Genomic DNA, 17,593 nt, shown 5'->3' on the forward strand with positions numbered 1-17,593 from the left:
GAGGATGAAATGAAGGAAGGATTTTCTAATTACAAAGTTCTTTCGTCCCTTCTCTTGGAAGAATATGGAGACTCGTTAACGCCAGCCGCTCCTCCTCTCCACGCTCTCTGTTCTCGAGCACGGAAAACACACAGTCTTCCTCTTTCCTAAAAATGAAGCCTGCTATATCTATGAGGAGGGCGCTTCAATCTCTTGACTCCTGGTTCAGAAGAAGAAGGAGTTAGGAAGACGGTCTTTTGTATGCCTCCCGCTAAACTTACAGGGAGGAGAGGCATTTGGTACGAAACGGGAGAAAATATGGGATTGTCTCTGTCCGTTCAGCTGAGTCAGACTTCTCGAGTTTAGTAGATTCATCGAGAAGACACGCCTTGAATGCAGCAAAAGTAACATGGGGGCTTTCGGAAACGGACCACCTCCTCAAAGGGCTTTTTCACACTTTAGAAGTTTTTAACTTCTTAGATTGGTCCCTTGGGGTTCTGGCCAAGAAATCTCATGAAAAGGAACAACTGACCCAGAAACCCTAAATAGCATCCTCACATGCATTGATAAGGCTGTTCAGGATGGATCGGCTGAAGTATGCTCCCTCTTTTGGTGCAGGAGTTTTAAAGAAGAGGGGGTTCACAGTGCTCTTCCTCACGAAGGCCGTCTCTCCTTCGCAAAGAGCCGCCTTATTGTTTGCGCCTCTCTCAGAACATCTTTTTCCCTCGCAGTTGGTGAAGGATATTGCTCATTCTCTGACTGAAAAGGCCACCCAGGATCTCCCTTGACCCCAATCCTCAAGGAAAAAATAGGCCTGTGGGCCAGTGAGGAAAAGAAAGTGGCTCGTCCAGCTCAGCAGCAGCCCTTCGAGGAGGCCTTCCAGCTAGATCTATCGCCAGAAGGAAGTCAACCGAAAAAGAGGGCAGGTCTTCCTTCCGTCCCTTTAAGAAAGGAAAGTGAGAATTCTGTCCTCCAGGACACCCTGTAGGAGCCAGGTTACATCTTTGCGAAAGCCTGGGAAAGACATAGGATCGAATCCTTGGACGATGTCGATCATCAAGAAGGGTTATCTCATCCCATTAAAGGACATTCCTCCCTTGACAACATCACCGAGGGAATTGTCCGCCAGATACAGGGACCCTGTTCTGATGGATACTCTTCGTCAGATGGTGGAAACAGATGTGGGACAAAAGAGCAATAGAGCTAGTGCTGGATTGCAGCTCCCGGGGTTTTACAATCGCTTGTTTCTTGTAGCAAAAGCCTCGGGGGGTGGAGGAGACCGGTACTGGATGTAAGTGCGCTGAACAACTTCGTAAAACAACAGAAGTTCAGCATGGAAACGTCTGCTTCAGTCCTTGCAGCACTGCGGCAAGGAGATTGGATGGCGTCCCTAGACCTTCAGGACGCATATTTCCACATCCCGATCCACCATTCGTCGAGGAAGTACCTTCGATTTATGTTCGAGGGAAGAAATCTATCAGTTCAGGGCCCTGTGTTTCGGCCTTTCCACGGCTCCTCAAGTCTTCACGGACGTGATGAAAAATGTATCAAGACATTTACATTTGAAAGGGATAACGTCTCCCTGTACCTGGACGACTGGCTCATCAGAGCCAGGTCTCAAAAGCAGTGTTTGGAGGACCTGTCAACAACACTGGAAAATTGACAAAATCATTGGGATTGATCGTGAACCTCGAGAAGTCTCAGATGATCCCAGCCAGAACGTGGTTTATCTGGGGATTCAGATGGATTCTCGGGTTTTCGAGTTTTTCCCTCTCAAGAGAGAATAAAGGAAAGGCTGTGCCACAGTATCGAACTTCTTAGGGAAAGAGCGCACTTCAGCGAGGGAATGGCTGAGCCTTCTGGGGACCCTTTCCTCGCTCGAACAGTTCGTTTCTCCTAGGAAGACTACATCTTCGTCCGCTTCAGTTCTTCCTGAGAAGAAGTTGGAGTTGGAAGACAGGACAGCTCTCGGACACGTTTCCAATCTCGGAGGAAATAAAAAATCATTTAAAGTGGTGTTGATTTTCCCTTAAAAGAAAACAAAGGAAGTGTCCCTGCAAGTACGGAACCCAAGCCTACATTGTTCTCAGACGCGTCGGAGTCGGGCTGGGGTGCAACATTGGGATCCAAAGAAGTGTCAGGCACCTGGTCGGCAGAACAGGTGTCATGGCACATAAATTGCAAGGAGCTTTTAGCAATTCACCTTGCGCTAAAGAGCTTCGAACACATAGTCAGAGGCAAGGTCGTACAGATAAACTCAGACAATACGACAGCTCTGGCTTATGTCAAGAAACAAGGAGGGGACTCACTCTTTCGCTCTGTACGAGCTGGCAAGAGATCTGTTGATTTGGGCGAACCAAAGGAAGGTAGTTCTTCTAACGAGGTTTGTCCAAGGGGAGAGGAATGTGAGAGCGGACAGACTGAGCAGGAGGTTCCAGGTCCTTCCCACAGAATGGACACTCCACTCAGAAGTCTGTCAGAGCCTTGGCTTTTCCTTTTGGGGAAGCCTCAAATAGATCTTTTCGCCACATTCCTCTACCAAAAGGATAGACACATTTTGTGCCCTGGTGGAAGATCCCAGGGCTTATGCAACAGACGCCTTCCTCCTGGACTGGTCAGGGATAGATGTTTACGCTTTTCCCCGTTTCAAGATACTGGGGGAAGTAGTCAGAAAATTCGTGGGCATCCGAAGGAACCAAAATGACTCTGATTGCTCCGTATTGGCCAGCTCAAATTTGGTTCGCAGAGGTGAGGGAGGTGGACAGTGGACTTCCCCAGATCTCTTCCAAACAGAATAGATCTGCTCAAACAACCCCACCCCCTTCGAGAGGTACCATCAAAATCTACCCGCTCTTGCTCTGACTGCCTTTCGACTATCGAAAGACTTGTCAGAGCGAGAGGGTTTTCTCGCCAGGCAGCAAGCGCAATTGCTAGAGCCCGCAGATCATCTACTAGGCGAGTGTACCAATCGAAGTGGGCAAGTTTTCAGAAGCTGCTGCAGGTCGAAGAAGCTGTCCTCTTCCAGTACCTCTGTGACCGAAATTGCGGATTTCCTTCTGTTCGAGAAAAGTCGCATCTCTCTGTACCGACTATTAAGGGGGTACAGGAGTATGCTGTCAGCAGTCTTTAGAAACAAGGGATTAGATCTAACGAATGATAAGGATTTGCACGACCTCATTCGTTCATTCGAAACATCAAAGTCACTTGAACCTAAGGTTCCAAGCTGGAACTTAGATGTGGTTCTTAAATTTCTATCCTCCGAAGAATTCGAACACTACACACTGCTTTCTTTTCGTAAATATCATAGAAAGTGTTTTTTGTTTCTGATGTCTCTTGCAACGGCGGACAAAAAGGGTCGTGAGTTGCAGCCCTTGAATCACGAGTTGGCTTCAAAGGAGACTCTGCAATTTGTTCATTTCAGTCTCTCTTTCTTGCCAAAAACGAAAACCCTTCGAATCCCTGGCCCAGGAGCTTCGAGGTGAAAGGACTTTTTCTAGTTTGGTGGGCAGAGAGGCAGAAAGATCCCTTTTGCAGTTAGAGCTCTAAAATTTTATACTGGACAGGAAGAAGCAGTTGGGGGGTTCGCAAAAAGGTCTTTGGTGCTCAGTAAAAGACCCCAAGAGAGCAATGTCCAAGAACGCCCTTAGCCTTCTTTGTTAGAAGTGTTATTATGGAAGCTCATAAGAATTGTCCAGATGATTCTTTTAATCTTTTAAGAGTGAGAGCCCACAAAGTTAGGGCAATCGCAACCTCTGTGGCGTTCCAAAGAAATATGTCACTCAAAAACATTTTGGACGCAACTTATTGGAGATGCGACTCTGTTTGCATCTCATTATTTAAAAGACGTGCGAGTTACGTATGAGAAATGTTTTTCTTTAGGTTCCGTTTGTGTCAGCACAGACGGTTCTGGGTAAAGGGGAGAGCACCGATCCTTAAATTGTGTACGTAACCCTCTTGTCGGATGTGTTCTCGTTTTCCTGTGCATGGGAGTGTCAGTTGTCGCACGAGCGGCCTTCACTTCGCTTCATTTGGAAATCGAGTGACAGCTGACTATTAGAGGGGTACAAAATTTTTTTATTTTTGTATGTATGATGTTTTCGAGTTTGTGGTTGTTTTTGCTAAGAGTTTGGGGATCCCCAACTCTGGGCAATCTTAGAACTAACACGGGTTAGGATCGGGGTGATCGGGATCGTTGTGTGCTCCTTAAATAAGGAGTGTTGTCATATAAGCGGATGTGCTCCCATTGACAAACGCCAGTTAGGTTCTGTCGAGTAAGTGGAAGAGACCCCATCGACAGATCCACAAGAACTCTTGGCCACAGATCACTATCTCGCTAAGGCTCTTGAGATGAAGCAGACTCCTGGGCAGTAGCCTCGAAGTCTTCCATCTAATAAGGTAGGAACTAAGGTTTATTTATACCTACAACATATGTTGTTTACCTGTCTAGTCAGTTAGTTAGCTGTCTCTTGCCCTCCACCAAAGGGTGTCAATCAGCTATGTATATATCTGACAGGTAAGTTGAATGTATGAAAATGATATTGTTATGATACAATAAAGTTTCATACATACTTACCTGGCAGATATATACATTGGAGACCCCACCCAGCCTCCCCGCAGGAGACAGGTGGAAGAGAGAATCTGATTAGAAAACGGGAATAGTTCCTAGTCCTGCCACCCAGAGCAGGGCGGTAGATCACCTGACCTACCTGTAGCGAGTGCCGCGAAATTTGAATTTCTGTCGGGGACGACGGAGTCGATAGCTATGTATATATCTGCCAGGTAAGTATGTATGAAACTTTATTGTATCATAACAATATCATTTTCATTACTGAAAGACTCTGCTTTCATTGCAAGCTCCGACTTTCTCGCCGAGCAGCAATGAAATAGTGGATTACCTTTTTCATTCCTGGTTGGTGTCATCGACGGGACTTTTTCTATGATCAGAATCTTGAGAGTTTACTTCTCTCGATTCAACTGTGAAGACGTAGGTCCACATTCACCTTAGTCATTCCCTAGTAATATAGTACAGGCGGAACATCGTCAAAAATCCTAAGAAAACCTTACTTTTAATGCTTTGGGTGCATTGAAAACTATGTAAACTGCATTCTTATGGCATTTATCATAAAAAAAAACTTCCAATATTGATTATTTTGCATTTTTGGTGTGATATTTCATCTCCCAGATGAGCGTTGTAGGCGTCGTAACCCTGGAACATGTGTCGTAACCCTGGACATAACGTCTATTGACAAGCGTCGTAACCTCGGAACGTCGTAAGCCGACACCGTCGTAACCCGGGGACTGCCTGTATTGTTTCTCCTTGGTTGAGATTCAGCTACTGATGAGAAACTTCTGTCTTGCCATCACAAGGACCTCAGTCTCAGAAGGCACTTGACTATCGTCTAATGTGTACATGCCTCGCAAGAATCATCATCTCATCTCTCAACATCGTTAGTGAACAAGATAGACGATTTGTATAGTTGTTCTCAGCATAACCCTTCAAAAGGGAGTGGTGTCATGTTGTGACTATGTCTTGGATGTGCGACAGCGCAATGAGTCGGCATCTGTTGACAAGTCTGAGTCCTTCATGATCTGCGCTGTGGACTTTGTATTGATTGATCCAGATTAGTCATTACTTTGTCCTATTGGTGTGTTGCTGTACCTATGAAGGCTTGACACCCTTCATTGAGTGTCGATGCCTTTATCCAAAGTAGACTGCCAATGCAAAAGTGTCCAATGACATGTCTTTCTCCGAGTCTTACGAGATCGTGAAAGACTTCTCTGCAGTTGGATAGTCCAGTGGATTGGTACATTGCATCACTCCGAAGAATATGTCGGACCGGAAGATGGATGAGGTCTCATTGTGACCATGTTTATATCATTCTTCCTTTGGGTCTGCCCACAGGTCTTTGGAACCTCTTTTCCTTGGACCGGTGGTGGATATTTGCAGGTTGTGTTTGCTTACCCAGCTCCTTCAAGAGGACAAGTTGTATCTCTCATATGGTCTGCAGTACTAGAGGTAAGAAGGATGCGGGAGTGACTGGCCTCTCCACCTTCCCCTCCTCGTCCTTCTACTCCTCTTCCTTCAGGTTGAGGGTAGGACTCAAACTTATACTGGCTAGTTGGGCGATTGATACAGTAAGCTTGCACTTCAAGCTTCTTTTCTATTTTTCTTATCAGAATCATAGAAGCAATCCTGCTCCTTGCAGTAGCAAGGGGAGGAAGGAGACTGGCAATAATGCAAACCCTTCCCAGAACTTTGCATTAATGCCCCTGACTCTAAATATTCTTCCCAGCCCTTTTTTGGATGAGTTACAATTCCTCACTCATTTTGCAAAGGCCCAGAAGTCTGACTCTTGATCATGCAGCTCCTATACTCCGATCAAGTTGTCAGAGGCAGGGCACTCCTCTTCGCTCTTATGACCAGGTGGAATAGCCCAGGTATGCAGAACTCCTGTCAGTTCTAAAGGCTCACTGACATTCCTCCCACTAATCAGTGAGTCTTCCTTATGTAATGGGGCCGAGGGTTTGTATATCGTAACAAATCACAATTTTTTAAAGTAAATTGTATTTTCCTAACCATACAAACCTGAGGTTCTTTACATTAGTGCCCACCTCATGCCACCCCTCTATCTGAACCTGGGCCAAAAGGGAAAGTGGAGTGTTTACATCTGGGCAGGTGGGCCTACCCGCCTACCAGACGGTAGTTACTGCCTAACCACTTACCAGACGGTAGTTACTGCCTAACCACCTACCAGACGGTAGTTACTGCCTAACCACCTTGTTCAAGAATTTAACAGCCATAATTCCAGCCTATGCTGAAAGTAATTCATTAATGTAAAGGACCTCAGGTTTGTATAGTTAGGAAACATACAATTTACTTTTAAAATTGATTTTAAATTGCTTTTACATACATTTATCATTGGTTTCCCTCTGTAGGTGTTGTTATTGCCAAGATGTCACAAGTTTCAAGATCTCCAAAACCTGGTTATATCCCATTACCTAAGGAAGTTCTAGATAATTTATCTAAACTAACTGGGGAGGATATTGCAAGAGAAGATTACAACCCACGTAGTGATGAAAGTAAAAGTTTTATTAAGGGAATACTCAATAAGGTGGACCACGTTCCTTTTCAGGAACTAGTAAGTATAGTTGTCTAATTCGTACTAGTTTTGTTGTTATTATTATAATAATTTTAGAAATCTACCAATGTTTGCAAAATTTTCTGATAGGCTGTCTTATGGCCCACTAGTACTACTAGTCTGATATAATTTTAAGACATTGCACTGTTTCAACTTGGTTTATCTCCTGATGAGATGATATAAAAATAAAGGCAAAATCTATGAAGGACAGTGAAACCTTTATTTATATATTTATCATATTCCAAATTTTGTGATTTGATAATATATATACCTCTCTCTCTCTCTCTCTCTCTCTCTCTCTCTCTCTCTCTCTCTCTATACAGCAGTACCTCGAGATACGAAAGGCTCAACTTACGAAAAAACTCCGAGAATTACCAAAGGCCATGAATGTGGGACGAAAAATGTTTAACGGCTCTAAATCCATACGAAAAGTTTTTTCAAGATACGAAAGGTTTCTGAAAGTCCGAGATTCGCCCGGATAAACAGTTTGAAACTCGCGCCGCCATCTTAGTACTAGTAGACTCGCCACCATCCTCCTGCTCTCCCATTGGTTCCTGATGCTAGTCACCACCATGAAATCCTTCTCTCCTAATGGACAGCATCCCTCCCATCATGCATCTTATACATATACGTGGTGGCGTACCTATCTCAGCCTCTTCGTACCAACATCTTTATCGTATGCACACGGCATTCGTTCGGTCCAACGATTTCGTTTAGTAACGTAAATTTGTTAGTGATTTCGTTGCAGTACTATTATCGTGTTGTGCGAAAACTTTATTGTGTTACTTATACGTAAATTACGTACAAGATAATGTAGTCATGGGTTCCAAGAAAGTTGAGATTCATGGAAAGAAGCGCATGCTCTCTTTGGAGACAAAGATGGAGATCATCAAGAAGTACGAAGCTGATATGCGATTGAGTGTGATCGCAAAGGAATACGGCCGTAATCCGATGACAGTAGGCACCATCCTTAAACAGAAGGATGCCATCAAAGCAGCTACACCGTCGAAGGGCATCACTATTTTGTCCAGCAAGAGGAGCCACATGCACGACGAGATGGAACGGCTGCTCCTCGTCTGGATAAAAGACAAAGAAATCGCTGGAGATACGGTAACGGAGACAGCAATCGCCCACAAGGCCAGCGCTATTTTCGGCGATTTGATTGTGCAGGCGGAAGACGACGGAGGGGAAGGGACTTCAACGCAAACCCCAGAGTTCAAGGCTTCGCATAGCTGGTTCGAAAAATTCCGTAAACAGACTGGCATCCATTCGGTGGTGCGTAATGGGGAGGCTGCCAGCTCGGACACGAAAGCGGCCGAAGCATTTAAAGAAAACTTTCGACGAGATGATGACCAAGGAAGGCAACAGTTCTCAGCAAGTCTTCAATTGTGATGAGACTGGCCTTTTTTGGAAAAAAATGCCTCGTCGGACGTACATCACGGAGGAAGAGAAGAAGCTACCCGGGCATAAGCCTATGAAAGACAGGCTTACGCTCGCACTTTGTTCAAACGCCAGTGGGGATTGCAAGGTGAAGCCCCTACTGGTGTATCATTCCGAGACTCCTCGAGCCTTCAAGCCCCACAAAGTGCTGAATGAGAAGCTTCCAGTGATGTGGAGGGCTAATGCAAAAGCCTGGGTAACGAGGCTTTTGTTCACTGAGTGGGTAAATCTGTGTTTTCGGCCCTCCCCCGGACAGTGAAGAAATTTTTTGAAGAGAAAGAAGCCCTCCCCTTGAAAGTCCTGCTGGTGTTGGACAATGCCCCTCCCCACCCTCCTGGCCTCGAGGAAGATATCCTAGCGGAGTATTCCTTCGTCAAGATTCTTTTTCTTCTGCCCAACACCACCCCTCTCCAGCCCATGGACCAGCAAGTGATAGCGAACTTTAAGAAGCTGTACACGAAACATCTTTTCAAGAGATGTTTCGACATCACCGATACCACAAACCTCACCTTGCGTGAATTTTGGAAGGAGCATTTCGACATGGTCATTTGCATCCGACTCATCGACCAAGCTTGGCAGGAGGTTTCGAGGCGAACCTTCAATTCCTCGTGGAGGAAACTCTAGCCTGATGCCGTATCCGCCTGAGACTTCGAGGGATTCGACGTGGGCGAAGCTGGTGCTGCAGAGTCAGAAACAGTTGACGATCCCGAAACTGTTTTGGAACCAGATCTTGACGAGATCGTTGCACTCGGCAAGTCCATGGGGCTGGTTGGTCGACGAGGACCACATCAATGACCTTCTCGAGGAGCACCAAGAGGACTTACGACGGATGACCTGAAGGAGTTGGAGGCCATGCAACATAACGTCGTTCAATAGGAGTTCTCTAGCAGCGGCGAGGAAGAGGATGAGGAGCCTATGACAACGGCAAAAATTAAGGATGTTCTAGCCGCTTTTCCTAAAGTGCAATCGTTTATCGCAAAAAGACACCCCGAAAAGGCTCACATAGGTCGTATGCTTGCGCAGTTCGGTGACGTTTGCCTGAGTCGTTTCAAGAGCATTGTGAAAAGTAGGCAGAAGCAATCTTCCTTGGATCGTTATTTTTTAAAGAGGCCTTCAGCATTAGCAGGAGTAAGCAAAAAGGAAGAACCAAGTGATAAAAAACAAAGTTGAAAGCGGTGATGAAGTTGAATTTTAGTTTTATAGTTTTCCTTAAATTTTTTATGTGTTTTCGTAAAGTTAAGTGTACGTACGTACGTACGTTATCTGCCGTTTATCCTCCTCCTCCTCTGCCGCCACTTTCGGAGATAGCCTCACTCGAAAGGTAAGCTTCCACATTTTACGTTACAGTAATAATATTTGTTCCGATACTTAATACAAACCCTTGGTCCTTGAACAATAGGAAGTAGCTAGCGGCAGCTGGGACGGTCGTAAGCTTCGAACAAGGGGAGAACGGTAGTTAACTGCTTGTCCGATCGTGCGCGTGCCCGTGCGCCTGAGAGGTGAAGAATCACTTTTGCTTTCGGCCGCAGGTGTGAAGGACGTGTTCGTCATCGCTCTCTGCCCGCTTCATCGTCGTATGGTTTGTTTATATTGTATTTTCTACTAATGGTTTGTTTGACTTGAAAATGAAACTGTAAGAACACTTGTTTTCATTTTCATTATACTTAATTATGAGCCAACATGGAGCTATCACCGTAGATGCGGCAATTTCCGCTCTTTTCATGAAATTAATACCCTTGAATTATGTCTCGGTGCCGAGGGCGGGCGCGCTCGCGCCGAGTCATGTATTGTGGGCAAAAGTGTGTAATTGAAAAATGTAAGTACTCTTTTCATTATATTTTTGCCCTATGCGTTCGTTGCCGAGAGCGTGATTGCGCTCGGCACGAGCCTCTTATTTTGTATGAATAGAATGCAATGAGAGTGGATTCACAATTGCAGTATTCTTTTCATTTTCATTTATTTAATTGCATCAATTTTAATTTTGGATCAATTTCCGCTCTTACCCGGGAATTAATCCTTACGATTTATTTTCTGTGAAAGTGAAATCGCAAGTGCAGTATTCTGTTTCATTTTCATATATATTTTATGATAGCATCATATTATTATGGATCAAGTTTCCGCTCTTACCTGGGAATTGATCTTTTCCCCTTTAAGTTCTATGAAGTGAATTGCAAGTGCAGTATTCTGTTTCATTTTCATATTATTTTTCACTGCTGTGCGGGGGTAGGGGAAGCGAAGGTCTGCCAGGAAGTCGTCGGAAAGCTCTCCCGCGACTCCCTTGGTATCCGATTCTTCGTCTTCTTTCCTGCCCCCCGCTCAGCTTCCTCGTTGTATTTTGTATTTGGGGTCTTCCTTGCGTTCGGGGTGGGGCATGTCACCCCCCCGTGAGTGAGGGAACCCCTCTTACTAATCTGTCTGTGCTACCGCAGGTGCTACATCCGTGGGAGATGACCTTGGACAGGTATGACCACTGCAGCGGCAGGGCGTGCCTAGCATCCACGGGCTGCTGCAGCATCTAGCTAGGTCTGGGGCGGTGACCCATGGAGTGGTCTCCACTACTACCTCCACAGCCGCTTATGCTGCTTCCCCTCGCCTGGTCTACACTCCCCATGCTGTGTCGGTGACGCCGTCTGCCGCTACTAGGGCCGGTCGCCGCCATACCGAGGGGGGGTATGCCGCCGCCGCCTGTGTTCTTCGTGTTGCCTGCCCCAGACTTCCGCTGTTCCAGCAGCTCGCCCCTGGACCGGCCGCCAGTACCCAGGTTCCCGCTGGCTGCCGATGATTCTACGAGGCGATGGCTGGGCCTGCCGTACCTGCCGCTGATGTGGTTCCCGCTGCTGGCTTGGCTGTCCCTTCTGTGTCTACCGCTGTTCCTGCCGCTCCTGAGCTGGTTGCTGTTCCTGTCGCTCCTGGTTCCAGCGCCTGTCCATGCTGGTCCTGCCCACGGTGTGTCTTCCCCAGTCCCAGGTCCTTCCGGACAGGTGCAGTCGGGCCGTGTTGCTTCGGCAATAGCCCCGGCTCCGGCCTGGATGGAGGACCTGACGACTGTCCTGCGTGAACTGACGAGGAAGAGGAAGAAGAGGAATGTGTCATCTTCGTCTTCATCGTCTGCTGCTGCCCCTTCCCCTTCGACTTCTAAGGCCCATAAGCCGAAGAAGAAGAAGGCTGCCTCCCCCCCTAAGAAGTTTCCTTCGGGAACTTCTAAGGGCCCGTCCCACCCCGGTGGGACGGGGGGTCCTTCTGCTGGTCCTCCTGCTCCTTCGGGAGTGGGGCCCGTCTCCCCATCCGTAAGGAAGAGATAGACGGGAACCAGAGGAGTACCGGTTAGCACTGGTACTTCCTCGCCTGGTGCTAGCGGTGATGCCGCTACGCCAGGTCTCGGCTCGGTCTCTCGTTCGCGAGAGATCCCGAGTGTACGCTCTCCCTCGGGAGACCGTGCAGCCAAAGTTTCGGCGCCAGAGTTCGCTGGGCGCCAAGACCGCGGCACGGAGCAGAAGGCTGGTGAGAGCCGCTCAGGTGACTCTCGCCAGGCCAGCGGCCGCTCTCGCAGCGACCAGCTGGTAACCCGGGTTTCCCCCCTAAGAAGGCTCCTTCGGGAACTTCTAAGGGCTCGTTCCACTCCCGTGGGACGGGGGGGTTCTTCTGCCGGTCCTCCTGCTCTTTAGGGAATAGGGCCCGTCTCCCCTTCCGCAAGGAAGAAGAAGACGGGGACCATAGGCGTACCGACTACCACCGGTACTTCCTCCTTACCTTACCTTACCTTACAGACCTTACATCTTGTTCGGGTTGCCCCAGGTCCCTCAGTGTGAGGCACCTGGTGTTTGCGGCGCTGCCGCTACGCCAGGTTCCGGCTCGGTCTCTCGTTCGCGAGAAGTTCCGAGTATACGATCTCCCGCGGGAGAGCGTATAGCCAAAATTTTGGCGCCAGAGTTTGCTCGGCGCCAGGACCGTGGCATGGAACAGAAGCTGGTGAGAGCCGCTCATGACTCTCTCCCGGCCAGCGGCCGCTCTCGCAGCGACCAGCTGGTAACCCTGGTAGACGTGACTGTCTCTGACCAGCCACGGGCTGAGGCTGGGAAGAGGTTCCCCCCTCCCGATCGTTGGTGCCAGCCTCGGCTGGTACCAGCGGTATGACGCGCCGCGAGGACACGCACCGGTCTCACCGCGACAGTGGTCTCTGCAGGTCTCCTGACCGCCGCTCCCACAGGGACCGGGCGGATAGGGGGACCAGCAGCAGCTCCTCTGCACACGAGATCGGGGTCGTTGTTCTCGGTCCAGCCGTTTCCCTGGGAAACGGCTCGACTAGGCCTGCAAGTTGGCGATCGCCTGCAGCCCTCCAAGCCTGCTGGTTCTGCCAGCGAGCGAAAGAGGAGCGTCATGTCTTCCTCTCCCGTGCCTGCAACTTCCTCGGTTTGCACCAGGAAGAGCGAGGCACAGTGGGGTGATCGTGAGGGGCATGCCTCACATGATCCCGTCACGACACCGTAAGTACCAGGTACGATCTTCGGACCGACCAGGACGTACGCGCAAGTGGCAGGAGGAGATCAAGAGGGGTCTATCGCAGTTCCTCCTCCTTAAGGGGGAGGTTCTTGGAATGCTCTTGTTCGAGGGGCTTGACGGCTCTTCTCTGCAAGATGTTATGACCTCCGAGATCCAGAGGAACTTTGTCGAGGTTATGGCGCTGATTCGTCAGTGCAACGACCTCGGGGAAGGATCGCCGCTCCCACCAGCAGAGCCCACGTCTCGGCTCGAGTCGGTTTGGGGCCCGAGAGGGAACCCAAACCGACGGTGGGTCTGCCGTGATCGGAGCTTGCCGATTCTGCCTTGAACCAGAGTCTCTCGTCTCCGGATAAGAAGGCACTCTCAGATCTGGCCGGTCGAACAAGCTACTTCCACCTCCTCTACTGCGACAGCGGCATTTCTGTGTCTTCAGACACTGTATTTAAATACCATTTGGTCCTCCTGAGAGGTTTCGACCTCGACGAGGACTGGAATGAGTCGGAGGACGGTATCGGCTCTCTCCTGTCAGGTGTCGATCAGCCCCACCCAGACGACGTTCACAGTGGCGGCAGACCCTTACCTACAGTGCGAGTTCGTAACCCTCCTCGGGAAAACGTTTTCTCCTGACGATACGTTTTCCCTGACTGAGAGGCCCTGCTCCTACTCTTCTCCAACTGCTAGTTTCACTGGGAAGGCGAGCGAGTATCCAATTCCTCCCCCATTCCCTCTTTCCTTACGGCTACGAGGGAAATGGGAGGGATCCTACAGAGATTTCTCTGTAGGATCCCACGTTGGGGACTGCGCTACCGGGGGGACCTTCGGGTTCTACCTGACGTAAGCCCCAGTCGTTGAGGAGGGATCCTGCCCCATCCTCGATTTCTACAGGAATCGAGAGGACCACCAGCCGATATCGCTTGACGAATTCGGTGGAGGTTTCGCAGTGCTTAGAATTCTACGGAATTTCTAGCGCATTCAGTGTTCGAGTTTTTTACGATCTCCAAACACTTAGGCGAGACCACGGTCCAAAGTGAGCGAGACGAGAATCCCCAATAATTGTTAGGCGATAATCGGGAACCTCGCCTATGCTCGAATTCCTGGAATTCTAGCATTGGGAAGAAGACTGCTACTGAAAGAAGAGTATCTCACAGTAGGCGACCATCCTGGAATAGAGAAGAACGGACGGGAACATCCAGTTTGGCTTGAACTATCGTCTTCGGTATTCTGTTCACCATTGAAGCTTTCCTTCGGGGAAGACTTCTCTTTCACTCTCTTGACTAGAGAACGAAGGCGGTCGATCCCCAATCCTTATTCTCATTCCTCGAGGGGAAAAGAATTTAGGATGGAGGTCGTTGTACAGAACCTACAAATATACTATGTATATTACCCTCGCGACATGATTCTGTTAAGCAGTTGAATTGTCCGGGGGGTAGGTGCATACCGTAGTTAACTCTACGGATTGTGACCGAGACGAATTGTATCTTAATTGAACTGCAACTCGGGGCTGCCTGCAACCTCCCAGCAGTTACCAGTTTCGATTTTAGATACTTGGTATTGTCACGACAACACCAAATCAGCTTTTGTATTTACTGAATCCGTTTCGTTTAAATATAATTGCTCGAGCGTATTTTTTATGCTCGATGGTTCTAGCCGAACACATTCCTTCGTGGAATGAATGGATTACCTGGCAACTCAGGATGACGAGTCAGCGAGAGCTCAGCTACTGCGTATTGAACTGCCTGATAGCAGCTCAGTATCAGCTGGGCCTCCGAGATGCATGGTCAGTTATGTCTCTCTCTCCCCTGCTTTGATTGACTACCGAACCATATCTCTGCCCAACAATCATGGACTTAGGTCTCTGATTAACGGGGATTCTCGCAATAATGAAGGACCATCTACTGCTGTGACGCTCGGTTCCATCGCCTTCGACATTGCGAGAATTTTCAACAGAGATATCTCTTGGACTCTTTCATCTTTCTGTTTACCGCATGGTAACAGAAGTCTGTACTAGTCTCCCGCTGCATCGCACTGCGATAATGCGAATGATTTTGCAGACATCTGAGTTTGTCTTCAAAATATCTCGTATTCGTAGGTGTGCAAATGTTCATTGTTCACCCCAAATTAACAGATGTGTCAGAAGACATCGCCTACTCTCCGACCTGACAGCTCTACTTCCAAATGTTCAGTCCATGAGAAGCAGTTCTTCAGGCGGCTCTCCCCTGTGTTTTCATTACTGAAAAGCGCCCCGCTTTCATTGCAACGTCTCCTCCTCACCGGACAGCAATGAAATAGCGGTTAGCGTTTTCAGTCATTTGTAAGCACAGGTTCTGAATCTTGAGAATCCTTCTCTCGATTCGTCTGTGAAGACGTAGGTTGCATTCAATGTCTACCTTCGTCTTCAATGGCACATAGTGTTGTTTCTCCTTAGCTGAGATTCAACAACTATGAGAATGTCTTGCCTTCAGGGACCTCGGTCTCTAGAAGGCAATTGACTTTCGCCTGTTGGGCACATGCCTTAAGAGAATACTCACCTCACCGTCCGGCATCGGTGACAAACAAATACACTATCTATTTGTTTGGTCTCTCGGCATAACCCTTTAAAGGGCAAAAGTCACGTGACTTACTCGGATGCTTGGACAACTTGCCTTACTACCGAACCAGTCAGTCGGCAGCTGTCAGAGCGCCCGAGTCAGTTACGAACTACGCTGTGGACTTAGTTCGGTGGTTCCGATCAATCATTACTTCGTCCTAATAGCTTGTCCCAGTACCCATACCATCGACACCCACCATCGAGTGGCGGTGTCCTATCCACTACCGAGAAGAACTTCACTGCATGGGGATAGGAGGATGCGAGACACTTTGCTGCAGACGGATAGATCAGTATGGGTACTGGACATCACCGAAGTCGAGAAGAAGGATAGGTCATGCGACTATTCCCCTTCTTTTCCTCTGAGGGAACTGCATGACTTTTCCTGCGAAGTCAAGCATCCAGGGGATGGGGATCCGTGACGCTCGATTTCGTACCGAACTTCGTAGCGAAGATTCGGAACCCGTCGGTCCCTGACGATCAGTTCAAGTCCTTCACAATCCCCTCCCTAATGGACTTCACCGCCTTCGATGAGAAGGAGATGCTGCTTTGACCGCAAGAACTTCTCTGTGGCGCAGGTACTGAAGGCAGGGGTCTGGGCCAACCAGACCACATGCACCTCCTTCTACCTTCGGGATTTTGCCCACAGGTCCTTGGATCGTTTTCCTTGGGACCCGTGGTGGCTGCTCAACACGTTGTGTAGCAAACCCAGACCCTCGCAGGCTGAACAGCATCGAGTCCTGGTGTGACTTTAAGGATGGATGAGTGAATAAGAGTGTGACAGGCTCCTCTTCCCATCTTTTTCTCCCCTCTACCTCTGGGTAGAGGGATACGGTCGTCACCCTGCTGGGTAAGGACGAGATGCAGGTGAGCTACTGAATAGAGCACCATCCTATCCCTTTCAGTAAGGATAGGAGTAAATATCCACCACTTCCTCCAACAAGGGGGAGGAAGTGGATGCCAACTTGAGACAAACCCATAATTTTATGATTGTCTCTTGCAAACAGGAACAAGTTCTTGCTTGCTGGTACGAAGAGATACACTTGCCTCTCTCTTAGTACTTGGCCCAGAGGTCTGACCATTGATCCCCGATCAATTGGACAGAGGCTTGGATCCCTCCCTCGCTCTTACGACCAGGGAGGCATTCCAGGGTTGGACGAACACCAGTCTGTTCACCAAAAAGACTCAGATTCCTCCCACCAATAAGTGAGTCTTCCTATCGTTAAAGGACCGAGGGTTTGTATTACGTATCGGAACAAATGACAATTTGTCGAAAATTGCATTTTTCCTAACTATACAAACCTGAGGTCCTTTACATATAGTCCCACCTCATGCCACCCCTCACTCTGCAACTTTTTGCATGGGCCTAAAGCAAAAGTGATTCTTCACCTCTCAGGCGCGCGGGCGCGCGCACGATCGGACAAGCAGTTAACTACCGTTCTCCCCTTGTTCGAAGCTTACGACCGTCCCAGCTGCCGCTAGCTACTTCCTATTGTTAAAGGACCTCAGGTTTGTATAGTTAGGAAAAATGCAATTTTCGACAAATTGTCATTTCTTGTACTACACTAATATACACTTTATTTACAGGTTTCGCATTTTTATTATTAAGTTATGTATTGAATGGTCCAAATTGTTGTAGTATTTCATTGTTTATAGGTCAATTTAGCTTTATTATGAAATTTACTGGGGTGTTTTTGGAGGGCTTGGAACGGATCTTAGCCAGTATTTTACATGTAAAATGGCGGTACCAAGATACGAAAACGTCATGATACAAGAAAGGCGCCTAGGAACGGAGTTAATTTCAAGATCCCTCAGGTACTACTGAAATATATATATACGCTACTATAATTATATCTTATAGATATAATTATATATATAGATTATATATATAGATATAGAGGAATTATATATATAGATATATATATATATATATATATAGTATATATACATA

At 47.9% G+C, this 17,593-nt stretch overlaps 1 protein-coding gene across 4 annotated transcripts in view; it reads left to right on the top strand.

The window, feature by feature from the left end:
• Positions 1–17,593, top strand: part of LOC135196253 (ribonuclease P protein subunit p29-like) — a 78,392-nt gene that overhangs the window by 35,894 nt on the left and 24,905 nt on the right. For all 4 annotated transcript variants that reach the window (XM_064222941.1, XM_064222940.1, XM_064222939.1 and 1 more), the window contains exon 2: positions 6,916–7,118. In XM_064222941.1, coding sequence (XP_064079011.1) covers positions 6,933–7,118 — 186 coding nt within the window. In that variant the 5' untranslated portion in view covers positions 6,916–6,932. The remainder of the gene's footprint in view (positions 1–6,915; positions 7,119–17,593) is intronic.

The sequence above is a fragment of the Macrobrachium nipponense genome, chromosome 17 (genome assembly GCF_015104395.2).
Source record: "Macrobrachium nipponense isolate FS-2020 chromosome 17, ASM1510439v2, whole genome shotgun sequence".
Classification (NCBI taxonomy): Eukaryota; Metazoa; Arthropoda; class Malacostraca; order Decapoda; family Palaemonidae; genus Macrobrachium; species Macrobrachium nipponense.